The 27358-nt window shown below is 47.2% G+C and overlaps 1 protein-coding gene across 3 annotated transcripts in view; it reads right to left on the reverse strand.

Moving 5' to 3' along the window:
- NBS1 (nijmegen breakage syndrome 1) overlaps positions 1 to 27358 on the reverse strand; it is a 144625-nt gene that overhangs the window by 33884 nt on the left and 83383 nt on the right. For 2 of the 3 annotated variants that reach the window (XM_086501168.1, XM_086501169.1), the window contains exons 7-8: positions 14408 to 14528; positions 14200 to 14283 (exon numbers count right to left, since the gene is read on the reverse strand). In XM_086501168.1, coding sequence (XP_086357294.1) covers positions 14200 to 14283; positions 14408 to 14528 — 205 coding nt within the window. The remainder of the gene's footprint in view (positions 1 to 14199; positions 14284 to 14407; positions 14529 to 27358) is intronic. The other variant, XM_086501170.1, reaches the window with a different exon arrangement.

Genomic DNA, 27358 nt, shown 5'->3' on the forward strand with positions numbered 1-27358 from the left:
TCTTCCTCTCCCCGGTGGGGCCCTCAACCTCATCACCCGACCCATTCCACACTCCTCCTCAGGCGCAGGGAACGGGACACACATCTTTAGTGAGACGATCTCTTGGTAGTGCTTTCGTTTCGAGTCACATGGCTCAAGAGGGGCAGCCCCACCTGAGGACGCCTCTTCTGGTCCAGACCTCTTCTTTTGCAGCAGTCCCTCGGGGTTTGACCAGCTTTGACATTCGTAGACGATGGGACTTCTTCGACTACAGCTTCACACGCTTCCTTGGTGACTCTTCCCCCCGACCTGGAAAAAGCTTGCTTTCGAGTTCAAGTCCTCTTCCTTGCAGCCTGAGGCACTAAGGCTCTAGAGACAGCGGTAGGCTTCTCCTTTCCACTGCGCGGCAGGGATCATTCAGAGTGGACCTTGCACACAGTTCTTCACTAGCTCCAGGTCCAGGCTATTGAGTTCTCACACCACACAGGGGACTTGGCGACTGGGTGTGACAGAAATGATACAGACACTTTGGCCTTTCGCCAAGTTTAGTGTGACGCTGCCGGATGCAACAGGTTGCCAGCACATTGTGGTGCACTTGTTTGCTGACACTCAAGAGCCCCCCTTGCTATGTATATGTACATGAGGATTCTTGGACAAAGGATGTAGCCATACGGACTGCACGCTCGGCTTGGGACTTGGGTGGGACAGTCACTTCAGATGCGTTTGTCTAGAGGTCGCTCGGATGCGGATTACTCTCCATCCAAACCGGCCTCAAAGATAGTGAGGTTGGCTGCTGCTGCAGCATCTGTTTTTTCTCACCGACTCCATGAGGATCATCTCATGGAATGTGCAGGAATTAGGAGGGCCCGAATTTCAACGTCAGAGGGGTCGGTTGCGTCAAGAGCTTCAGCGATGCCTTGTGGGTGGTGCGATTGATCTTCTTATGCTATAGAAGCATCATCTTTGTGAGAGCCCCATTAGATGATGTGGTCAGATTTTGTGTGGTTGCTATGAGACATTTTGGTCAGTTGCATTTGAAATTAAGGGTATCCAAGGAGGGGTATGTATGACTATTGCGGACTCATGGCAACAGGCCATTGTGGGCAAAGGTATTATTATTCCAGGCAGAACTCAGTGGATTACTATGCAGGTTCAAGATTGCCTCATGGGTTTCCTCAACATCTATGCGCCCAATGTGGTAAGTGCTCGAGCAGAGTTTTGGTCTCATGTTGTTGAGTCTTTGCCGCATGCAGAGCAATGGTGTGTTGGGGGGAACTTCAAGCATGTTGGAGGACCCCTCTGACAGGATTGGAGGTGGCCGTGATACTGTGCATGGGGCGCGGCTATGTATGACTCTGAAGGTTTCTGATGTTTGGTAGCACTTAGGCTTTGTGAGGCCCCCAGACAGCTTGTCTTTCTCTCGCTCTAACCATAGAGTAGGAGGAGTGAATCTATCTCGGATAGATCGCTTCTACGCCAGTGACCACTTTTGTGACATGGGGAGATATGTTTGCATCCTGGCAAGGACTACTTTTTCCGACCATGCACCAGTGATTCTCACTATGGCAAACAGACAGAGGAGGAGGGGGGCGATGATTCGCATCCTTGAGAGGATCTTGTTGGATCCCGAGCTTCGAGAGCGTGTGGAGGCACTTTGGAAAGAGAGCTTGGACAGGAAGGACACCCTTGCTGGTAGGGTGGCCTCTAGACTAGCTGAGCTTAGTCGCTTTTTCCTCCAGAAGTCTGCAGCTCGCTTGGTTGCAGTCCAAGAGGAGGAGAAGCCTCTTTGAGCAGGCATTGTTTCCTTGCAAACGATGCAGGAGCAACATCCAGATAGTGCATGGTTGGAGACGCAGATGCAGCAGGCTAGACAGGAATTGGCTAGAATTGAGGATTCAACCTGCTAATCGGTAACTTTTGGCATAGACACTGCTAATATTCCAAAAGCTTCAAGGTACAGCTATCTCTGAAAAGAATTTGCAATGTTGTCCTCCTCCATCCACTTTGCATCGAGGGCCAAAAAGTACCCTTGACCAAATTATCCGATGGACCTAGCTTACCTTTCTGTTCTTTTCTTGTGCATGTGACATGTTGGTAACGCTGGCCTCTGCTGTCCATTGGCACCTCAATCGTCAGAATTCTCTAATGAACCAACAGTTGATTCCCTTCTTCGTCGGAACCCTCAAATGCACTATCATCTAAGTCCCTTTCTTCTCCGAAATCTTCTGATGAACTTTCGTTCAGTTCCCTTGGTTCATGCTCTTCACTCGAAAACTCTTCACCTATTGAGGTGGACACTAGCCTATCCGTACGATAAGTCAATGAGCCTACATGCATTCCAAAACCTTGCTTGCCATGTCCCATAAGTCTCTAAATAGAGTCAGACTTCAGTTGCAGACATTGGACAATACTCTCGAGTCTCTTTTGGCAAGCCCCAACAAAAACCGCTCAATCTGGTCCTTCAATGTGACCCTCCGAAACAAGAACACTGGCAGATAAGTATCTCAAAACCTCTTGCAGCAGACATCCATGGTGTCTTTCTTAGTCATTCTCAGATGATTCCAAGCAGTAATGACATCTTTCTTTTATTATAGAAAAAGATCCTTCTATTAGTTAATGAAACTGCCCATAGAGCTACAACCACCTCTACTAGACAGGGTTACAAACTCATAAGGGGAGACTCTCCCAATGAAAAAACAACATATCTACAATGAGGCTAAATCAAGAGATGGGAGGAGAAAAAAGCCACACAGGTGGACGGTAGTGCTAGCTAAGCTCACCCCTGACCATGGTGAAAAAAGGCCCAGGGTGCCAGAGTTGAAGCTCCTCTCTGCGCTCCCGCATGGGGTCGGAGCTATCCTGAAGTCTCTCGGACTGACCCCTGAGAGTATGGATCACCTCCAACCAAAAATCTCGAGCGGTCTCCGCTGGTGGCACAAGGCGAGCCTCGAACATGCGGAAGCAACGGGCCCGCCAGATGAACCAAAGTGTCAGGCCACAGACAAGCTCCCAACACCCCTCTCTCTCACTGCACCACTCCTGTGGGGTAAGCTCTGTAGCAGGCTGGAGTGTAGGCCGACCCCCCTGTATCACTATCATCCTGCTGGTGGAGGATAGCTCAAACTGTAGTGCAGGGCCTGTGAGTGGACCAAGCAGCTGCCTTCCAAGTGTACCGTCGTACACTGGAAAGAACTAGCATCAGCGGAAGGACCCGAAGACAAACCTGTTGTGCCATAGGGAAATCTCAAAGACAATGACGCTGACTCTCCAAGGGGTGGTCACAAGCTGCACATGCTGCCGGGAAACCACTGTGTACAAGCCTACTCCCCATTGTTGTAGCTCTATGCAACCAGCCACTGGAACAACATGACTCGCCGCGGCTGCCTGGCGTCCCACAAACTCGCCCAAAAAGCTGACAAGAACTCAGCTATGAGACCCTCCTCTTGCCAATGAGGTGTTGCAGCAGGACAAGTCTCTCTCCGTGCTTCCTATATGTGACGTCCCACTCGAACAGTGTACTAAAAGAAAGGGACACCTGGATGGTCGACTGAAGAGGAAGAGTCCCTCCAAAACCACTCTCCAGGATCTTATTGCACTCGTGCCACTGGACAACAATCCCAAGCCCACAGTCTCCAATGGCCAGTCTCAAGAGCTACTGGGTCAAGATCTATGGCACATCTCCTCCCAGAGATGCCCACAACTCGAATCCTCTGAAAACAACACTCTGCAACCTGTGGGGCCTCTACTGAAACGTCCCTCACCCTGTTGTTAGGTTACAGGCCCAAATGGCCCCCTTTAATGTATATTTTAAAGGTTACTGACCTTTGGCCAAGTTCACATTGAACTTGGCCACTAACATTAAATTGGTCCTATACATATTAATAAAGGGAATGTGAGTTTTTTAACTCACTCACTTATTCCCCCATCCAACGAGTAACGCTCTCTCTCTCCCTTCTTCGACCTGTAGCGCCCTCTCTCCTGGAGGCTATCGCCACTTCTCTCTGCACACACCCTGCACTTCCTCACGTGTTCTATCACTTGCACAAACCGCTCCGTGCTCATCAACTGGTTCAAAGCCCAATTAGGATTTGCTCCCAAACCTACAAACGCTGATTTTCAGCCAAGGAGGTCAACTTTCACGTGAGATTTTGCAATTTCATCGCCAAAGGACTCGTCCCCGGACACTAGAGAGCTCCCGGCAAGTCAAATTGACCTAAAACAGGCTGAAATTAGGTCAAAACCAGCAAATTACAGGTTATGACAGCAAAATACAGGTTTTGGAAATGATGTATTAAGGTGTGAGAACATCTTTGCTAAGTCCCCGCTACCCGAAAACACTGAAATTGTCGAAAAACAGGTCCTAAAACAAGTGTTTTCAGCAAATTTCAGATTTACGCAGGTTTTTGCAAGTGTTTTTATGATGCGACTACATTGGGGAAAGTGCAAATTGATGTAATCTACGCACGCTTGACAAATTTTGGCTATGTATGACTATTTGTGGCTCAATTTCGTGCAATTTGATGCTACAAATTGAGACTTTTGCTCTTACATGCTTCTAAAGGCTGTGCATTAGTCTTATGTATGTTCTATGAGGCTAAAAACAACTAAAATTGTTGTTTTTGAGCACAAATTCGCTCGCTAAAATTTCCTGCGTATAAATTTCAGAAATTGTTTTGTTGTGCCTAAATCGACCTATTTTGCCCCAAATTTCTCCTGTGACCATTTGGAGCTGCAGTGCACACCTTTGTGAGGCTATACTCCGGTTTTTGTGCATTTTGCCCAAAAATTCAGCGTATTAGCCCTCTTATTCGTACAACTATGGCCTCATCTTCTTCGGATGTGAAGAATCTGTTCGAGATTAGGAGGTTCGATGGAACAGGTTTCGACCTTTGGAAAGATAAGATCCAGGGAATCCTATTTCTTAAGGATGGTGAAGGGGCACTTGAACAGGTAAAGCCACAGAATATGACGGATGAAGTATGGGTAAGCCTGAACAAGAAGGCTGTTACATACATTTAAATGGCCATGACCGATGAGACAGTCTCTGCTTTTGATGTGTGGGAGAAGTTAAAAGGAATGTATGAGAATACAACGCCTGTTAACCAAGTGCATTTGATACGAAAACTTGTTGGCATGCAACTAGATGAGTCCAAGAGCGCTGCAGAGCACTTGTCGTTGTTCGCAGGTACTTTGTCGCAGTTACAGGATGATTCAGGCTTGCCTCCTTTTGATGATAAGCTGAAAGCTATCTTTTTGCTTATGACCTTACCTGAGTCATGGAAAACATTGGTGGTTTCATTGTCCAATAACCCCAATTTGACCTTTGATGGTGTTAGGGGTTCTACCTTGAATGAGGAAATCAGGAGGAAAGCAAGTGGAGAGGGAGGCAGCTCTGCCAACATGTTAGAGGCAGGACAGAAAAGAAGAATGTATATGCACAAAGGAGTAAGAGTAAAAGTAAGGAAAGGGGAAATGCCAACAAAGGCAAGGGTGATGTGACTTGCTATCAGTGTGGCAGGAAAGGTCACAAGAAACCCGATTGCAGGTACTATAAAGCCGAGTTAGAACGGAAAAAGAATGGCGGAGACAAAAAGAAAGAGAAGAAGGAAGCCAAGACAGATGCACAGGATAGCTGAAAGGACAAAGAGAAGACCAATGTGACTTCTAGTGTTGTGATTGAGGAGCTATCAGATGTAGAGGACATCTTGTGTGCCACTTTGTCAGATGATGATGCTTATGACATTGATGCCTCTCTAAATGTTCATTCACAAGACATGCAGATCACCAAGAGTGATCTTATTGTTGCTTTGTTGACTGTCAATGATGCATTATCCCAGACTTGGATTGTTAATTTTGGTGCTTCATTTCATGTGACTCCTATCAAGGAGTGTTTCTCTGCTTTTGATGCAGGCAAGTGTAGCCATGTATACCTTGGAAACAATCATACATGTTCCATTGAGAGTATTGGCACTGTGCATCTCTCCATAGATGGCACAAATGAGCTTGTCTTGCATGATGTTAGATATGTGCCGAGAATTAAGAAGAGTTTGCTTTTTGTTGGTCAGATGGATATGCACCGTTACAGTATCTTGTTTGAGAGAGGATCATGGAAAATGACTAAAGGCTCAAGGCTGATTGTAAAGGGCACAAAGAAAGGGGCACTTTACTGCATGCATGGAAAGGCCGTGTTGGGCAAGTTTATTGCATTGGCTGAAATTAACTCTCACATGGAGTTGTGGCACAAGAGGCTTGGCCATATGAGCCAAAAGGGCCTTTCTAAACTTTGTACTTTGAACAAGCTTGATGCTAAAGGCACAAAGCTTGACTTTTGTAATGAATGTCAATATGGCAAGCAAGTAAAGCATTCTTATTACTCTGGTGTCTCTCGTAAATCTAGTGTGCTTAATCTTGTACATTCTGATGTATGTAGCATGCCTACTAAGTCTATGGGAGGTGCATGCTATTTTGTCTCCTTTGTTGATGATCATTCTAGGAAAATTTGGGTTTATTTGCTTAAGTCTAAAGATGAAGCCTTTGTACGTTTAAGAAATTTCATGCATTTGTGACCACCCAAACAGGTAGAAAGCTAAAATGCTTGCGTACGGATAATGGGGGGGAGTTCACAAGTGCTGAATTAACAAGTTTTGTGAAAATTTGGGCATTAAGAGGGAGCTTACTGTGCCATACAGCCCCTCTTCTAATGATGTGGTTGAAAGATTCAATAGGACACTTTGTGAGAGGGTAAGATACATGCTGTCCACAGCTAATCTCTCTCATGGATTTTGGAGAGAAGCTTTGAAAACTGCAGTGCATATATGTAATCGATCCCCTCACATGTCTTTGAAAGGTGACATCCCTAAAGAGGTTTGTTCTGGCAAGCCTGCTTCATATGATCACTTACGCATTTTTGGTTCCAAGACTTTTGTGCATGTTAGACCTGAGTTAAGGAGTAAACTAGATGCCAAGTCTATTAAAGGCCTTTTCATGGGGAGTAAACTAGATGCCAAGTCTATTAAAGGCCTTTTCATGGGATATGGTGAAGAAGACGAAATGGGTTACAAGATTTGGTTACCTCAGCTCAAAAGGGTTGTACGCAGCCGGGATGTTGTTTTTAATGAGGCAAGGCTGCTTCAAAACAATTGTGCCTCAAAGCATGACCATAAAAGGGTCAAATTTCAGCATGACCAGCCACCTGTTAGGCCTATTTTTGACCCTCAGGATGCACCACATATGGCTGAAAATGTAGATGATCCAGTGGTGTTTGAGCCAGATGATGTTGGGTAGCAAATTGAGGCTCCTGAAGGGCATTTGCAGCCAAGAAACAATGCTGAAAATGATGTACAGCAGCCCATTGTTGATGATTTTATCATGCCACCTGATGTAAACCCATTGCCGGATCATGTGGATCATTGGGTGAGGCGGTCTACTCGTCAAAGACGGCCTATGAGCAGATATGATCCCTCTTTGCATTACATTATGTTGACAGATGACGGAGAGCCTCTTACGTATATAGAGGCAAAGACATGTGAGCACAGCAACAAGTGGGAGCTTGCTATGCAGGAAGAGATTAAAGCTTTGCATGCTAATCATACTTGGGATTTGGTGGAATTGCCTAAAGGAAGGAAGGCTATTCCTAACAAATGGGTGTATAAAATCAAGGCAGTTGATGCAAAACCCAAGTATAAGGCAAGGATAGTTGCAAAGGGATATGTTCAAACCAAGGGCATAGACTTTCAAGAAGTGTTCTCTCTTGTTGTGAAGATGACCACTTTGCGTGTATTGTTTGCCATAGTGGCTGCTCTTAACTTGGAAATGGACCAAATGGATATACATACCGCTTTTTTGCATGGTGATGTGGAAGAAGAGCTTTACATGAAGCAACCCGAGGGTTTTGTTATTTCTGGCAAGGAACATATGGTATGTATGCTCAATAGAAGCTTGTATGGGCTGAAACGATCATGTAGACAGTGGTACAAGAAGTTTGATCACTTCATGCTTAAACATGGTTACAAAAGAAGCCATGCAGACCATTGTTTGTATACCAAACGTGATGAGGATGGCAGCCCTATCATTCTTGTGCTCTATGTTGATGATATGTTGATAGCTACAAAGAAAAGAATCACTGTTGATGCTCTTAAAGGACAGCTGAAATCTGCATTTTCAATGAAAGACCTTGGGGCAGCTGAACATATACTTGGAGTGCGTGTTACAAGGCAAAGCGACAAGCGCCTATTGTATTTGTCGCAAGAAAAGTACATTGAAAAGGTGCTAGACAGATTTGACATGGCTGAAGCAAAGCCTCTTGGCGTGCCATGTCAAGATCTCCAAGGATGATTGTTCCAAGTCAAAGGAAGAAGCCAATGACATGCAAAGTGTGCCTTACGCTTCAGCTTGTGGTTCACTTATGTATGCTATGGTTGCTACTAGGCCTGACATAGCCCATGCAGTGGGAGTTGTGAGCCGGTTTATGGCTAATCCAGGCAGGTTGCATTGGGATGCAGTGAAGTCCATTATGAGGTACTTGAAAGGGACTAAAAACAAATGCCTCTGCTATGGTAAAGGACCAATGGAGTTGCACGAATTTTGTGACTCTGACATGGCTGGTGATGTGGATACACGGAAATCCACAAGTGGCTATGTGTTTACTCTTGCGGGAGGTGTTGTTTCATGGTGTTCTAGATTGCAAAAGATTGTTGCATTGTCTACGACAGAGGCTGAATATATTTCAACCACTGAGGCTTCTAAAGAAGCTATTTGGTTAGCACGCCTATGCAGTGAGTTTGGTTTGCCTGCCAAGGCACCTATGCTTGGTTGTGATAGCCAAAGTGCCATATGCCTGGCAAAGAATGCAACGTTTCATGCACGCACAATGCATATTGATGTGCGGTATCACTTCATACGAGAAGTGCTTGAGGGTGGCCTTATTACATTGGTTAAGGTCCATACATCACAAAATCCAAAAGATGCTCTCACTAAGTGCTTATCCAAAGCACAACATCATCTATGCATAGAGATGGTGGGAGTCACGTAGCTTAAAGGCGCCATTTATGCCTTTAAATGGGAGGTTGTTGGGTTGAAGGCCCAAATGGTCCCCCTTTAATGTATATTTTAAAGGTTACTAACCTTTGGCCAAGTTCAATGTGAACTTGGCCACTAACGTTAAATTAGTCCTATACATATTAATAAAGGGAATGTGAGTTTTTTAACTCACTCACTTATTCTCCCATCCAACGAGTAGCGCTCTCTCTCTCCCTTCTTCGACCTGTAGCGCCCTCTCTCCTGCAGGCTATCGCCACTTCTCTTTGTACACACCCTGCACTTCCTCGTGTGCTCTATCACTTGCACACACCACTCCGCGCTCATCACCTGTAACTCGAAATACAGGGTAGGTACAGTCTCTGAACAAGCCTGAACTGCGATGAGGACCTCCAATCGCGTGAAGGCCCCCATCCATACGGGCGCTGCTGACTCGAGAGGTGTGAGCCACTCAGCTGGTGCTGCCTCTGTGATGCCGTGACACATACTTTGCACCCCTCTCATGCCCTGTAGCTAGATGCTCTGAAGCTTCTCTGACAAGCCTGAGAGTTGTAGCCAGTCACCTAAAGTGTGTGTTGGACCCTTTGCCATGAGACCCCAAGAAACATGAGGCCTACTATCAACCCAGTGGCCTCTCTGAGTGCTAACCATGGAGATCCAAACAAGGAGCTGTCTCAGGTGCTCCTCGTGCAAGTAGGTTGATGCTGCTCCAAGCCTCTCCGCAGCTGCTCCCATGAGCGGAGCAGACTCACAGCAAAACGGTCCTCAAGTCTCCTGCTCACGCCAACTTTGCGCAAATCTGCAAAAATCCATCTGATCGAAGGTCTCCAAGGGCCTCCAGCCTGAGGCACTCTAGCTCTAAGCCACTAAAGCAAAAACTCCTTCCAGGGCTCCTCCCTTGGAAGCAAACCTCTGACAACAAACTTCAAAAGAAGGGCTCTGCTCTGCTGTGTTGGGTCTATGATCCCCAACCCCCCCTGAGAACAAGGTAGACTGATGATCTGCCAGGCCACTTTGGCCCAGGCTATCTGAGTGTCTCGCCCTGACCAAAGGAAATTGCTGATCGGCCTCTCTACCTGGCTGATGCAGGAACTCGAAAAGATCCAACAAGATGTAATGTACCACATAGTAGCCAACAACACCTAATTGGCCACTACAACTCTGCCTGCCAAAGAGAGTCGTGTTGAGCTCCAATGTAGCAGCTTCCTCCTGATGGACAGGAGAAGGGGAGCAATCTGCTGCTAAGGAGACAAGTCCAAGCCAACCTGACAGCCCAAGTATCGAACTACAGTCCCTGGGGAGATCCATCTGAAACCCTCACCTGGCAGCCAATCAGGCGTAGGAGCACTGTCAACCAAGAAAGCCACTGTCTTTCTCCACTTGATCGCCTGATACACAACAAAAAGTCTCAAGAGCCTACTCACACCTGTGCAAGTTGGCCTCCTGGCCCTCCAAGTACAAAACTGAGTCGTCTGCAAACTCAACATCCAATAGCTCGTCGCCCCGAATAGGGAGCGCTAAGCCACGTAGACCAACCTGCTGTGAAACCAAAGATCTGCTCATCACCTCAACATAGAACAGAAAAAGGCAGGGGACAAGAGGGCAGCCCTGTCTGACTGAACGTGTGAGCATGAAACGGTCTCCTCTACCACCTGCCAAAAGCACCTGACTGTGTGCGCGTCTGTAAAGAGCTGACACACCTCTGATCCAAGCATCAGAGAAGCCCATCCTACGTAGTGTGCCCTCCAAAAAGTCCCACTCAACTCTATCGTAGGCCTTCTCAAAATCAAGAAGAAGTATCACCAGATCCTCACCACGGAGGCGAGCGAAGGCGGATGCCTCCCAAAAAGTAAATATGTTGTCAAGGATACTACGCTCCTTTTGTCTGTGTCCATGTATAATGCTCTCTAGAACTGGCTGAATCCTCTCAGAGCCTTGGCAAGAATTTTGTAGGCTGAGTTGAGGATGGTGATGGGCCGCCACTGTCGAATCTCATCCAAGGAGCCACCGTCCTTGGGAATGAGGTAAATCAAGCCCTCATTCATGCTGTCTGGCATCTCTCCTATGTGTACGATGTGTTGAAAAGCGTTGCAGAGACCTGAGCCAAGCATGTCCTTGTACTCTAAGAAAAAGTTGGGAGTCAAACCATCCTCACCTGGACACCTACCACAGGGAAGTGCTCTGAGGGCCGCGTGGAGCTCCTCTAGCTGAAGAGGCAACTCAAGCCTCTGGCGCATCTCCTCAGTCACAAGACACGGCATCTGTGCCCAAACCTGCTCTCTGCATGAATCCTGGTGCCCTGATTGAGGCTCTGCTGACAACAACTCCCGGTAAAAGTCAGTAGCAACTACACGCATGTCCTCTGGCTCTGAAGCAGCTGACCCGTCAAGCCTCCTCAACTGGCTGACACTGGCGTGCGCATGCCGGGATCCCACTGTCTCAAAGAACGCCCCGTCACTGTCACCCACGTGGGTCCACTGAGATGCCTCTCGATGGAAAGCAAACTAAGGGCGCCTCTCCTCTGTGCTGGCAAGCTTCTGGCGAGCCTGCTGCAACTGCTCCTCCAATCAGGGACTAACTGGACGCAACTCTTGCATCCTCTACAAGGAAGCAACGCCGCGTCGGAGACGCTGCTCATATATACAATACAGGGAATGCCCAAAAGCAGAGCCTCAAAAGCACCTAATCCAAAAGCACTACAACCCAAAAACTCCTACTCATAAAAGCACATGTAAACTGCCCAAACAGCCAGCAGCGCAAAACACGGAAATCCGTACATTCTGCCACGTCATCCCCTGCACAGCAAAACACCGAATTCTGTATAGCCTATCACATCAATATGTCAATGCAATTTAAGGAAATCTCATCCAGAGGTCAAGATTCTGACCTTTAGGATTTTCGGCCTCTTGGTCTGTGCTCCACAAGTTCTTTAAGTTGGTGGGTTAAGGTTTTTTCTTTCCAAGAAAAAGATCCTTTTATTAGTTAATAAAGCTTCCCATTGGGCTACAAACTGCCCCGAAAAAGGGGGCTACATCAGCGTGAGGGGAGACTCTCCCGATGAAAAGTGAGATATGTACAATGCGGCTATGGGAGGAGGAAACAACCACACAGGTGGCCAGTAGTGCCATCTAGGGGGCCCATGTTAATAAAGCTGCCCATTGGGCTACAAACTGCCCCGAAAAAAGGGGGCTACATCAGCGTGAGGGGAGACTCTCCCAATGAAAAAGTGAGATATGGACAATGGCAGCTAAATCAAGATATGGGAGGAGGAAACAACCACACAGGTGGCTGGTAGTGCCATCTAGGAGCCCCATGGACCATGGTTTAGAAAGGCCCTGGATGCCAAAGTCGTAGGAATGCCTCGCAACGCTCCCACATACGGCCGGAGCTGCCTTGCGAACTCTCGAACTGACCTCGAAGTGTATGGATCAGCTCAGCATATATCTCGTATAGTCTCCACCGATTGGATGGGGCAAGCCTCGAAGATGCAAAAGCAACGGGCTCTCTATATGAACCAGAGAGTCGGGTTGCAGATAAGCTCCCAACAAATCTCTCTATCACTGTTCCACTCCTGGGGCGTAAGCTCTCTGACAGGCTGGAGTGTAGGCCGGCCCTCCTGTATCACAATCATCCAGCTAGCTCAAGACAGCTCAAAACGAAGTGCTGGGCCTGTGAGGGTGGACAAAGCAGTAGCATCCCAAGTGTATTGACTATTTGACGACAGGGCTGGCATCAACTGTAGAATCCGAAGCCAAACCTGATGCGCCATGGGGCAATCCCATAGACAATGCCTTTGTGACTCAAGTGGGCGGTCACAAGTGGCACAACCCATGAGTGGCCACTGTAGACCAACCAACTCTCCACTGCGGTAGCTCGATGGGCGACAAGCCATTGGAGCATGGTGACTCTCCTCGGTTGACTGTTGTCCCACAAGCGCTCCCAAAAGTCGTTCAGGAACCAATTGTGAGACCCTCCTCCTGCTGGTGACCTGTTGCAGTAGGACGGGCCTCTCTCCGAGCAGCCAGTATGTGGCACCCCAATCGTGCTGTGTACTGGAAAAAAGGGATCCCTGGGTGATCAGCTAAAGCAAAAGGATACCGCCAAAACCACTCCTCAAGGTCCCACTCCAATCGCAACAAAGGGCGACTCTCCCAAGATCTACCGGGTCGGGATTTTTAGCTTGCTTTAATTTTCCGCACGTTTAGGGTTTTGGTCAATTTTGATGCCTAAATGTCCAAGAGCTTCAGGGAAGCTAGGGAATCGTCAAACAGCTGTGTTGGTGCAATGTAGAGGCCAAAAACAGAGAATTCAGCCTGCTGTAAATTCTCGCCAAGTTCATAACAGTGCTCTAAAATACTTGGTAAATCACCAGTTACTTGGGTTCTTGTCCCGGATGACTTCTACTGCCGATATGCTAGTGAAATTGAGCTAGAGTAGGGAAATTTCAGCCCAATAAAAGTGGGAGAGCTTGTAGAAGATTACAGATATTCTCAAGTTCAATAAGAATAAAGAAATACTGCAAGAGGCACCAATCTTCGGGGCCAACAAGGTGTCATTGTCTACCTTGGGAGCACTCTAGCTACCAAAACATGGATTGTTTTGAAGTGGTGAATTCCTGAATGCTGCTTTTCAGTCTTTTATGAAGAGAAGTACACATCTGGTCAATTGTGCATCTCACTGCTTGTAAATGATCAATTCGCAACCCTACAGGCTGTATCGAACCAATCTGGCTGCTTTTTTCGTGAGCTAATTCGGCTAAGAGGCTGATATCAGAGGGTACACACTCAAAACTCTGCATCATTTGAGTAATGACACTCATCAGGCGCACAGTTTTTGTGGACCACCATTGTAGCACCTCCGCAGACTGCCACCATCAACATTCATCTGCTTTTGAGAAAGCTCAAGAAAGATACCTGTTATCTACTCAGAGAAATCTTTTACCTAATGCCACTTGACTCAATGCCAACTAAGCCTTTTAAATAATTTAACCATGCTTGATTTTCTTATCCTTATAATATGCTTTAATCTAAGTCCACAATGTCTATTAAATACATAACTGGTACATGCCTGACAGTTAGAACCGAAGGGATATATGGTCAGAAAAAGCTCACATGCAGATTCATCCCCCAAATCTGCACCTTAACTTGCAACTCTAAGAGATAAGCATATATCTGTAGCACGCACCCTAGATCTTGAGACTTCAGTGATGGCACATACGCTTCCGCCTGAGGCTTCAACAAGGAGCTGCAGTATATCTTTATTATTATACTGCACAAGATCTAAACATCAGCAAGGGGTTCTCCAAGCATAGAAAGCCAGACATGGTTTTTAGAGCTCTTTTCAAGAAACAAAAAGGTTTCTGGAAGAGACATGGAAAGGTTTGCTTCAATACCAAGTATATTGAGCCAATATAGAAGACGAAGCCTTGGAATGCCACAGATCGTGTGTCTGGTTCGATAACCTTCAAATATTTAGCATCACCATCAATCTTCCACTGTAAGTTTGGTGTGAATCTGTCTCAAAACGAGGGCCACGTTACAATAGCATAAATGCATATGCACAGAGAGAGAGAAAACTTGCTTAAAACATGTCTATAAACAAGCATCGCAACAGCATATGCTGCCACCATACCACTTAAGACCTTTACATATCTACGTAGCTTCATATGTTACAGAGCAGAACATGGACATACAGACACAACTAGCATATCGGCTAACCTTGTTGAATGAATGATGTGCTGGTTTGATACTTCAGATGCACGCCTATATTGATGGAAGTCTATTTGGTCTTGCCATATGCAGCTCATCTTGATAGACACTATGTTAATAAACTTGCATTATGCATAAAACTTACCAATACACCCATTAAATGTAGCCTAGACAACAGACGTCACTAACTTGTGACAACCACCTGGCACTCGCTGCTGCTGTCTCCCTTCCTGCGCAGCTCACGCTGCCCTCCCATCGCCCCAGCCTCCCTCCTGCTGCCCTTCGCTGCCTCCAGCCCCCACTCCCCCCCCCCCCCCCCCCCCCCCCCTCCCGCTTCTTCCTCGCACAACCGTTCCCCTGGTGCCTTTGGTTTCTGCTAGCGCCTCGACCTTGAGGGCTTGTCCTTCACCGTCGGAGTTCCTCGGAAGTCGTCTGGTTCTTGTCATCCTCCGCACTCACAGCAGTAGACACAGATGGAGGCTCATGCTCCACCCCAAAGGGACTCTCTGCCTGGCACTCAGAGTGGTCCCCAGGCTTCAGGCCAGCAGCAGTGGGTTCCCGTAGGGAACCGTTTCCACCCTCTTCAGCAGGACGAGGTTCCAGCTCCACCCTCCACCTCAGCCTCACCTTCGACAGCCCCCCCCCCCCCCCCCCCCCGCTTCCTTCCTCCATGAGTCGCTTGGTGAGAGAAATAGTAAATACAGCCTTTCTTGTGAACGCCCCTTCTGGTGCAGACGTCTCCCTTTGCAGCAATTTCTCGTGGACTGACGAGCTTCGACATTCATTGTCGGTGGGACTTCTTTGCCTACGACTTCACACGTTTTCTCGACGACCCTTCACAATACTTTGAGGCAGCTTGCTTCAGAGTTCATGTACTGTTCCTTGCAGCTAGAGGGATAGAGGCCTTGGACTCAGCGATTGGTTTCTCTTTTCCCCTATACCAGCCTGAGTGAACTTTGGACTCAATGTTGGAGTGACTGCAAGCATAGGCCCTCGAGTTCTCTCACCACATGCGAGACCTGGGGGTTACAGACCTGGTACAGACTCTGTGGCCGCTGGCCAAGTTCTCAGTGACACCTCCAGACCAGTGTGACATAAAAACGCGTTTCATAGGTATGAAACCTCGAAACCCCGAAACGGATGAAACGTTTCGACGAAACTCACGAAACGGGAAACTGCCCGAAAAAAAAAAAAGTCAATTTTTTGAAAAAATTTAGCGATTTTTTTTTTAATTTCAGTAGTTTAAAAAGATTTTTTTGTACTCTCTTTGCACTATTGCCTCTCTTTTATGCACATTGTACATACATATACATACGTACATATATGTATATATGTACACACGTATATGTATGTTGTATGTCTATTATACACGTGTGCTTATACATATGCATATGTATGTGTATAAACACTAATAAGAGTACATAATAAAACCAGTTTACTAGTCCGTATGTACACACACACACACATGAATCTTTAATCTATCCATCCATCCATACATAGATACATACTTACATACATACATCCATGCATGCATGCATGCATATATAAATAAATAAATATTTTTATATCTTTATTTAAATGTATTTCTACGAAACCTGTTTCATAATTTTTGTGCCCTGAAACGAAACGTTTCAAAACCTCGAAACCCCGAAACGGGCGAAACCACGAAACGTTTCATGTCACACTGCTCCAGACGCGGCAAGATGTAGACACATTGTGGTACACTTCTTTGCTGACACGCACAACCCGCCATGCTACGTACAAATACATGAGGACTCCTGGACAGAGGAGGTTGCCTTGCGTGTCACCAGCGTGTGACTACTCTATATCCTTTTTGTTGATTTCTTTCTTATTATTTATTTACTTTCACTTTTTGGAAACACCCCTCGGGAAATCTAACTGCCCTGCTTTGCATAGCTAGTGTGGAGCTGTTCAGAGGGAGTCCAGGCCTGAGGGCAAGAGAGCACTAAGGTTGGACAAGGACTATGGTTAGCCAAAGTGGGGTCATTGACTAGCCAAAGTGGAATCCTTTGCTACAGAGGCTACATTTCAGTTATGGGTGTGGTTGCAGTGTACAAAGGGGGTCAAATGACCTAGAAAGATACAATGGCAGCATCTCCTAAAATTTAGGGAACTGCTATTTTGGGACTTGAAAATGTGTCCGCGTCATTACCTCCAGTATGACTAGGTTTACTTCAAGCAGATTTTTGCAGCAGCATGGTTATCTGATGACTTTGAAGTAGATGTCATGACAGAATGGCACCAGCTTAATGCTGCCACTTGCAAGAATCTAGATGACTACAATCGGAAGTTTTGGAAAGCCCTACTTCCAGTAACTTCCTATAGGTTTGTGCCATTGACAGAACAGATTGAAAAATATTGTTGTGGCCTACCCAAAGGATTGAGAAAGTACTGCACGAAGACCAAAGTTACTACTTTGACGCAGCTCATCGAGATAGCAAACACTGGCAATGGTTTGCTCAAGGGAGAAGATTGTGAATTCAATACTGGCGTCAAGGAAGGATCAGCCAAGAAAAATTCAACGAAGAAGCACGTTCCCAATGAGGTTCCTAAAGGGACTCAGGAGCTAGCCAACGCAGGGAAAGGCAAAGCTACCGCTGAATCAGAAAAGGGACCAGCAAAGAAATGGAAAAGACGTTTTCCTCGCAAGTCGGAAGAGCAAAAGAAGGTCCTGAGGTCAGAGAACCAATGCTTCATCTGTGAGCAGCCTGGCCACATTGCTTACAATTGTCCTACAAAGAAAAGGCCAGCTGATTCTGAAGACAAGGAGGACAAGAAAGGAAAGAAGTCCATGGCTGGTCTAGTGCCAGATATGGTGGGCAACAAGCCAAATTCAGATGCAAGTGAGCTTTGCAGAGCATGGGGAAAGGTCAGGGATCAAACAGTGCTTATCTTCTTTGATCCAGGTGCCAAAGCCAACTTCATTTCCCCAGAATTGGCTTCAAAGTTGGGAATCAGACCTGAAGAGATGGGGTATACAGCATGGGCAGGTTTGGCATGTCCTGGCCATACAGAGGCTGTGACACCCATCATCGGAAAGTTGCGCCTACATATCCAGTCCTATGTAGATGCTTAAGAATTTTACATCATGCCACTGGATGGATGTGATGAGTTGTTAGGTATTCCTTGGTTGTTTCGTGTACAAGGAATCATGGATGCCTACAACAAAAAGATCACTGTACAGAGCAGGGGAAAGACTCACATTCTGGATGTAAAGCTTAAAGGGGAGTCTATTCCCACTGTATCAACTTCTGCTATTACTTCTGTAATGAAAAAGCATCTTTCTGCGTACTTGGTTTTTGCACGTGAAGTGTCAGATTGTGATGAATCAAATTTATCTGTGCTAGATAAAGAAAGGTCAATGTTTTTACAACAGTATAGTGACTGTTTTTCCGATTCATTACCGTCTCAATTACCGCCAGAGGGACCCGAGGACCATGCGATAGATTTGGTACCAGGCAGTAGCCCACCAAATAAGCCTCCGTACACGGTTAGTGCGGCTCAGCAGAAAGAGATAATGGGCCAAGTACAGGAGCTGTTAGAAAAGGGGCTGATTCAGCCCAGTTCATCCCCATTCTGTTCTCCAGTGTTGTTGGTGTAGAAAAAGGATGGCTCATGGCGTATGTGCATCGACTACCGTGCACTGAACAAGAATACCATCAAGAATAGGTTCCCTATACCTAGAATTGATGATATTCTGAACAAATTAGGAGCAGCTATGTTTAGCAGGATAGATCTAAAGAGTGGGTACCATCAGATCCGCATTAGATCAGAGGATGTGCACAAGACTGCTTTTAGAACAACGTTTGGCCTTCACGAATTTTTAGTGATGCCCTTTGGTCTCACAAATGCTCCTGCTATGTTCAATAGGATGATGGACAGAATTTTCCGTCCACACCAGCAGTTTGTTGGTACATTCTTTGATGACATGATAGTCTACTCATAGAATGAAGAGGAGCATAGGCATCACTTGGCCATTGTGTTCAAAGAGCTACGTAGTCATAGGTTGCTCATCAATGCAAAGAAAAGTGAGTTTTTTCTGGAAGAGATTCACTTTCTGGGACACATTGTTTCAAAGGATGGTGTTAGAATGGATCCTACAAAAGTTGAAGCGATCAAGTCATGGCCAGATTTGAAGACGGTGCACGATGTCCGAAGTTTCTTGGGACTATGGTCCTACTACAGAAGGTTTATCCGAAATTTGGCTGAGATTGCTTCACCTTTACATGCTCTTCAAAAGAAGGAAGTCACCTTTAGATGGACAAAGAAAGAGATTTCAGCTTTTAATCTCTTAAAGGAAAAGATGACTTCAGATCCAGTCATTGTGTTGTCAGATCTTAGGAAGTCATTTGTGGTCCAGTGTGACGCCTGTGGTAGTAACATTGGTGCAGTGCTAATGCAAGATGGCAGGGTAGTAGCCTATGAGAGTAGAATCTTGCAAGGGCCAGAAAAGACTATGCAAGTCTATGAAAAAGAACTGCAGGCCGTGATTCATGCACTCTTAAGTTGGAAACACTACCTGCTAGGTGCAGACTTTGTTGTCCAAACGGACCATCAGACCTTGCGATACTTCTTGACACGGGCAAAGTTATCTAAGAAGCATATGCGATGGGCAAATATCTTGTCCATGTTCCACTTTCAGATTGTGCATGTGGAAGGCAAGAAGAACGTTGTGGCTGATGCCTTGTCAAGGAAGCCACAAATTTCAGCTGTGTCAATTCCTTATCATCATGCACTTGATGATATGAGGGAACGATATGAAAATGATGAAGATTTTGCAAGGGTCTTCGAGCAGCTAATGGATGGACATCGTCATGAACACTATCTTCTCAAAGATGGGTTCATGATGATGCATGGCAGATTGTGTGTCACAAAGCCATTGCGACTCAAAGTTATGGAAGAGAGTCATGTCCCACCGTATGCAGGGCATCGTGGTATCGATGCTACAATTAAAGCGGTTGAGACATTCTTCTACTGGCCTACATTGAGAAGAGATGTAGATGCCTTTGTGCGAGAATGCCTAATATGCCAGAAGGTCAAGTTTGACAGGCAAAAGGCACCAGGGTTATTGCAACCACTACCTATTCCAGATAAACCATGGGAAAGTATTGCTATGGATTTTATCTTTGATCTTCCAAGCACGCAGACAAGAAACGATGGTATTTGGACCATCATTTGCAGATTCAGCAAGCAGGCTCAGTTTATTCCTGTCAGGAAGAAGATAAAGCCAGATCAGATGGCACGCTTGTTTATGAGCAATATTTTCAAGTATCATGGCATGCTACAGTCGATTGTTAGCGACCGTGATCCACGCATGACAAGTTTGTTCTAGAGAGGCTTGTTTGAGAATATGGGCACCACGCTCAAATTCTCATCGTCATTTCATCCTCAAACAGATGGGCAGTCAGAAGAGGCAAATTCTACTGTCCTAGATCTGCTAAAGTGCTACGTGTCAGAGCATAAAGGAAAGTGGGAGCAGTATTTGCCATTGGTGGAGTATGCATACAATAATACAGTGCATTCATCAACTGGCAAGGCACCTTTTGAGATAGTTGAAGGTGGCAAGAAAGTTCCTCCCATACTGCATACAAAGGACAAGATATTTGAAGCAGATAAGTATGTTCAGGACATGGATGAAATGTACAAGAAGGTCAAAGTGGCCTTAGAAAAGACTCAGGCAAAGCAAAAGAAAGCAGCTGATCGTCATCGTCGTGAAGTGGTATTTTCACTTGGTGATTGGGTGCTTCTACGCTTTGAAAAGGCAACGTTAAAGAAGATGAAGGGCAAGGAAAGATTGTTTCCAAAGCTCAACATGCGTTAGTATGGACCTTTTCAAGTGTGCGACATAATCAGTGATGTTGTATATAGGCTGAAATTGCCTGACAGTTGGAAGATTCACAATGCGTTCCATGTGAGTCTTCTTAGACCCTATGTGGGTGATGTGCCAGAAGATATGCCAGCTGAAGATCAGCCGGAAGTCGAGGAACTTGACGAGATCTTGGTCTCGGAACAGATTTTGAGACATAAAGAAAGAAAAGTGAAATGCAAGGTTGCTAGGCGTTACTTGGTAAAGTTCAGAAACTATCCACCAATGGATGCTAAGTGGATGGAAGAAGGTGAACTTGCAGAGTCACCAACTGTGTTATCACTTTACCTTGAAGCCTTCGATTTGCAACCTACCTTGACCCCTTGAGTTTCAAAGCTACATGGATTGTCAGTGTGACAATGGCTTCTGAAACAAATGATGTACATGGTATTTAAAGTGAGCTCAAATCAAATACATGTTACATGAATGCTGTACAGATTGTCAATTTGGCAATTGCTCTTATGGAATGTCCAAAAGTATGGTTAGTGCTATAGAAGTGAGTATTTCTTGTCAGTTTGTCAAGGATACAGTAATTGCTTCTATTAAAGGGTACATGTGTAACTGCATTCTTAAACTGTCGGTTTGGGTATGCTCGAAAGTGTTACTGGGCCCAACGTGTACTATAAGACAGTGGCAAAATATATAGCTACCATTTTGTCATTGGAAAGTTAGTGACTCAGAGCAATGGCAGAGTGCGAAGCTACCACTATGTCATTGGGACAGGGTTCACACGCAGGCAATACATGTGTCGACGAGGCGTAGAATACACCAAGGTTGACGATGAGCATGTATGTGTCATACATGTATCGAGACAGGTGTTGAATACATCACTGTTGACTGTGAGCATGTACGACATAGATGCAAACGAGGACGTTTGAGATTTCAAGAGGGGGGTATGTCACCAACGTGTGACTACTATCTATCCTTTTTGTTGATTTCTTTCTTATTATTTATTTACTTTCACTTTTTGGAAACACCCCTCGGGAAATCTAACTGCCCTGCATTGCATAGCTAGTGTGGAACTGTTCAGAGGGAGTCCAAGCCTCAGGGCAAGAAAGCACTAAGGTTGGACAAGGACTATGGTTAGCCAAAGTGGGATCATTGACTAGCCAAAGTGGAATCCTTTGCTACAGAGGCTACATTTCAGTTATGGGTGTGGCTGCAGTGTACAAAGGGGGTCAAATGACCTAGAAAGATACAATGGCAGCATCTCCTAAAATTTAGGGAATTGCTATTTTGGGACCTGAAAATGTGTCTGCGTCATTACCTCCGGTATGACTAGGGGAACATTTTACAACTCTGCAGTGAAGTCAACCGGGCAACCGGTCGGGAGATTTTTAGGCGGCAACCCCGAAACGGGAAATAGCTTGTAAATGCGCCAAGTGGCACATTTCTGTGCACTTTCCTCGTGCAACAAGAAGTGGCGCTGAATTTATAGCTAGGAGGCTCATTTTGCAAGTTCCTATCACAGGTTAAGAGCTATGGAGTGCTTCCTTTCCCTCTTATGTACAATGCGGTGCCAGGAGTGATGCCCTGCACGCTACGCACTACCCTCTCTCTCCCCTATGGCAGTATGTTATGCCTCTCTAGTGGGCTTTTCAATTGACCAATGTACAGTTGTGTGGGTTCATGCGCGATTGCCGAGGCAAGAGCCTCTTGCACAGGTACCGGATTAGCTAGCGGCTAATCCCCCGCAGGTACAGGTGAATTCGGAGAGGTTTCACGCTAGAAATCTCGTCCGATTCAAAGGGCAAGTAGCCCTACAGGTGCGGGAGCTCGAGGACTTGCTACGGATGCAACCGGCACGCGAAACGGAGCCCGAAACAGTAAATTACAGCCTGCTGTGTATTTTTGCAGGTTTAGGGTTTTGGCCCTAAACGGTCCCTAATACCCCTAGGAGGTTCGGGGACGCGAGGGGACCGCTGTACAGGTGATCTGGCGCATTTTCGGGGCTGAAAACAGAGAATTCAGCGTGCTGCAGATTCTCGCCAGGTTTTGCAAAGTGCCCGTATGCGTCGGGAAAGTCATTCAATGCGTGGGAATACTGACTGTGAAGGGTCCTAGTATAGTTATGCTGCCGAAATCGGGCCGGAACAGTTGAAATTCAACCAAGTTTGTGCGGGGCAGCTAGTAGGGAACCACAGGATTTATTCCCTCTTTTAAACAATAAAGAAATACCGAAAGGGGCGTCTAAGTTAGGGGCCAATCTCGTGTCGGTCTTCTCATACAAGTGCAATCTAGCAGCCTGTATCCCTTTCCCCTTTGTTTGTCTTGAGAGTATAGGTAAAGTGGGCGACACATTAAATGGGTGAAAGCAAATAAGGTTTAAGTCTAAAGTCTACCGCCCTTTTTGAAAGTACAGGCCGGTTTCACTACGCACGGCTCGCTCCTCTTGGGCCTAGGCTAGACACTCTTTGCAGTCATGCCTACCTAGGGGACGCTCGGATGCGGATTATTCCCCATCCAAGCCAACCTCGAAAATAGCACGGTTAGCTGCTGTTGCAGCATCAGTTCTCTCTCGCTCTCCATGAGGATCGTCTCATGGAACGTGCAGGGATTAGGTGGGCTCCAGTTTCAACGCCAGAGGGGTCGATTACGTCAGGAGCTTCAGCGATGCCTTGTGGGCGGAGATATTGATCTTCTAATGCTACAAGAGCATCATCTCTGTGAGAGCCGCATTAGACGATGTGGTCAGCTTTTGCGTGGGCGATATGAGACATTTTGATAGGCTATATTTGGACCTGGTCGTAACCAGGGAGCGGTATGTATGACTATTGAGGACTCTTGGCAGCAGGCCATTGTGGACAAAGGTATTATTGTGCCTGACACGGCTCAGTGGATTACTATGCAGGTTCAGGGTTGCCTCTTGGGCTTCCTGAATATCTATGCGTCCAATGTGACCAGTGCACGTGCAAAGTTTTGGTCTCACATTGTAGAGTCTCTGCCGCATGCAGAGCAATGGTGCATTGGGGGTGACTTCAACATGCTAGAGGACCCCTCTGACACGATTGGAGGTAGCCATGCTATTGTGCACGATCTGAGTTGGCAGCTTAAGAGAGGCTATGTATGACTTTGAGGGTTTCAGATGTTTGGCAGCACTCTGGCTTTGTGAGGCCCCCATACAACCTGGCCTTCTCTCGTTCGGACCGCTTCTACGCTAGTGACCACATCTGTGACTTGGGTGGGATAGTTTGCATTCTGGCTGGGACATCTTTTTCACACCATGCACAAGTGATCCTCACTGTGACAGATAGACAGAGGAGGGGGAGCACGATGCTATGCAACCTTGAGAGGATCTTGCTAGACTCAGAGCTCAGAGAGCGAGTGGTGGCTCTTTGGACAGAGGGCTTGGACACACAGAACTCTCCTGCTGAAATAGAGGCCTCTGGACAGAGTGCCCTCTGCTGACGGAGTGGCATGCGCTTAGTCGATTCTTTCTCCAGAAGTCTACGGCCCGCCTAGCTGCGGCGAGAGAATAGGAGCAGCGTCTTCCGACGGGGCGTTGCTTCCTTGCAGAGGATGCACAAGCAACACCCAAATTATCCCTGGTTTGAGTAGCAGTTGCAGCAGGCTCGCTAGGAGCTTGCCAGAATAGGGGAGAGGCGTCATGAGTTTGCTTTCCATCGATAGGCATCTCAGTGGACCCAGGTGGCTAACAAAGTGACGGGGGCATTCTTTGAGACAGTGGGACCCCGGCATCCGCACGCTAGTGTCAGCCAGTTGAGGAGGCTTGACGGGTCAGTTGCTTCAGAGCCAAAGTACATGTGTGCAGTTGCTACTGACTTTTACCAGGACCTATTGTCAACAGAGCCTCAGTCAAAGCGCCAAGATGCATGCAGAGAGCAAGTTTGGGCACAGATGCCTTGTCTTGTGACTGAGGAGATGCACGAGAGGCTTGAGCTGCCTCTTTAGCTAAATGAGCTCCATGCAGCCCTCAAAGCACTCCACCGTGGTAACTGTCCCGGTGAGGATGGTTTGACTCCCAGTTTTTTCTTCGAGTACTGGGACTTGCTTGGCTCAGACCTCTACAACGCTTTTCAATACATCTTACACACAGGAGAGATGCCTGACAACATGAGTAAGGGCTTGATCTACCTCATTCCCAAGGAGGGTGGCTCCTTGGATGAGATTCGGCAGTGGCAGCCCATCATCATCCTCAACTCAACCTACAAAATTCTAGCCAAGGCTCCGAGTTTGAGGATTCAGCCATGTCAAGAGAGCTTTATACATCGAACCCAGACAGGTTTTGTCAAGGAGTGCACTATCCTTGACAGCATCTTCACTTTTTGGGAGGCATCTACCTTCGCGCGCCTCTGTGGTGAGAATCTAGTGATACTTCTCGATTTTGAGAAGGCTTACAATAGAGTCGACTAGGACTTTTTGGAGGGCACTCTACGCAGGATGGGCTTCTCAAATGCTTGGATCAGAGGTGTGTCAGCTCTCTACAGACGTGCACACAGTCAGGTGCTTTTGGCAGGAGGTAGAGAAGACCGTTTCATGCTCACATGTTCGGTCAGGCAGGGCTACCCTATTGCCCCTTCTCTTTCTGTTCTATGTTGAGGCGATGAGCAGATTCTTGGTTTCATAGCAGGTTGGTCTACGTGGCTTAGCGCTCCCTATTCGGGGCAATGAGCTAGTGGATGCTGACCTTTCCTTGGACGGCCAGGAGGCCAACCTGCACAGGTGTGAGCAGGCTCTTGAGACGTTTTGTTGTGCATCACGCGCACTGATCAACTGGAGGAAGACAGCGGCTTTCTCAATTGGCAGTGCTCCAACGCCTGATTGGCTGCCAGGTGAGGGTTTTAGATGGATCCCCCCAGGGACTGCAGTTCGTTACTTGGGCTGTCAGATTGGTCTCGACTTGTCTCCTGAGCAGCAGATTGCTCCCCTCCTCTTGTGCATCAGGAGGAAGCTGCTACATTGGAGTTCGGCATGACTGTCTATGGCAGGCAGAGTTGTAGTGGCCAACCAGGTGTTGTTGGCTACTATGTGGTTCATTACATCTTGTTGGATCTTTTCGAGCTCCTACATCAGCCAAGTAGAGAGGCTCATCAGCAACTTCCTTTGATCAGGGCGCGACACTCAGATAGCCCGGGCCAAAGTAGCATGGCACGCCATCACTCTACCCTTGCTCTCAGGGGGGGTGGGGATCATAGACCCAACAAAGGAGAGCAGAGCCCTTCTTGGGAAGTTTGTTGCCAGAGGACTGCTTCCAGGGGATGAGCCCTGGAAGGAGTTTTTGCTTCAGCGGCTTAGAGCTCGAGTACCTCAAGCAAGAGGGCCTTGGAGACCTTCCCTCAGATGGATCTTCACAGGTTTGCGCAAAGTTCGTCTGAGCAGGAGGTTGGAGGATTGTTTTGCTGTGAGCTTGCTTCGCTCTCGGGAGCAGCTACGGAGAGGCCTGGAGCAGCACCAGCCTACTTGCACGGAGGAGCACTTGAGGCAGCCCCTTGTTTGAGACCCCTTCGTCAGCACACAAAGAGGCCACTTAGTTGGTGGTAGGCCTCATGTTTCTTGGGGTCCCATGGCAGAGGGTCCAGCACGCACTCTAGGTGATTGGCTTCAATTCTCACGATTGCCAGAGGAGTTGCAAAGCATCCAGTTGCAAGGCATGAGAGGGGTGCAGAGCATGTGTCAGGACATCGCAAAGGCAGTACCAACTGATGGCTCACACCTCTAGAGTCAACAGCTCCCAAATGGATGGGAGCCTTCACACGACTGGAGGTCCTCATCCCAGTTCGAGCTTGCTCAGAGATTGTTCCCTCCATGTTCTTCGAGATACAGGGCAAGGGGTAGACTTCACAAAGTCTCAGTAGAGGCTCCAGAGGTTGCAGAGTGCTGTTTTCAAAGGTTCTGTCATCGATCCTGATCAAGCAGCTCTTGAGATAGGCCATTGGAGGTTGTGGGCTTGGGAGAGCTGCCCACTTGCACGAGTGTAGTGGGATCTTGGAGAGTGGTTTTGGAGGGACCCTTTCTCCACACCCAACCATCTAGGGGTCCCTTTCTTTCAGTACACAGTTCGACTAGAACGTCACATACTAGCAGCATGGAGAGAGGCTCGTCCTGTTGCAGCACCTCATTGGCAGGAGAAGGGTCTTACAGCTGAGTTCCTGTCAGCCTTTTGGGCGAGGCTGTGGGACGCCAGATAGCAGCAGCGAGTCACTCTGTTCCAATGGCTAGTTGCACACAGAGCTACAACAATGGGGATCGGGCTAGTACACAGTGGCCTTCCGCCAGCATGAGCAGCTTGTGGCCATCCTTTGGAGAGTCAGCGTCACGTCTGTGAGATTGTCCTATGGCACATCACGTTTTGCTTCGGGTCCTTCGATTGATGCGTGCACTTTACACAGCACGGCAGTACACTTGGGGGGAAGGTACTTGGTACAATCTCACGGGCCCTGCAGTGTGCACTATAGTTTGAGCTATCCTCCACCAGCAGGATGATAGTGATGCAAGGGGGCCGACCTACACTCTAGCCTGCTACAGAGCTTACCCCACAGGAGGGGTGCAGTGAGCGGGAGGTGTGTTGGGAGCTCATATGTGGCCTGACACTCTGACTCATTTGGCAGGCCCGCTGCTTCCGCATCTTCAAGGCTCGCCTCCTGCCACCAGCGGAGACTATTCGAGTTTTTCGGCTGAAGTTGATCCATACTCCAAGGGGACAGTTCGAGAGACTTCAGGGCAGCTCCAACCGAATGCGGGAGCGCAACCTTTCTTCACCATGGACCGAGGCGAGCCCAGATGGCAC

This window comes from Adiantum capillus-veneris, chromosome 26 (assembly GCF_014529385.1).
Source record: "Adiantum capillus-veneris isolate H3 chromosome 26, ASM1452938v2, whole genome shotgun sequence".
In the NCBI taxonomy this organism is placed as follows: domain Eukaryota; kingdom Viridiplantae; phylum Streptophyta; class Polypodiopsida; order Polypodiales; family Pteridaceae; genus Adiantum; species Adiantum capillus-veneris.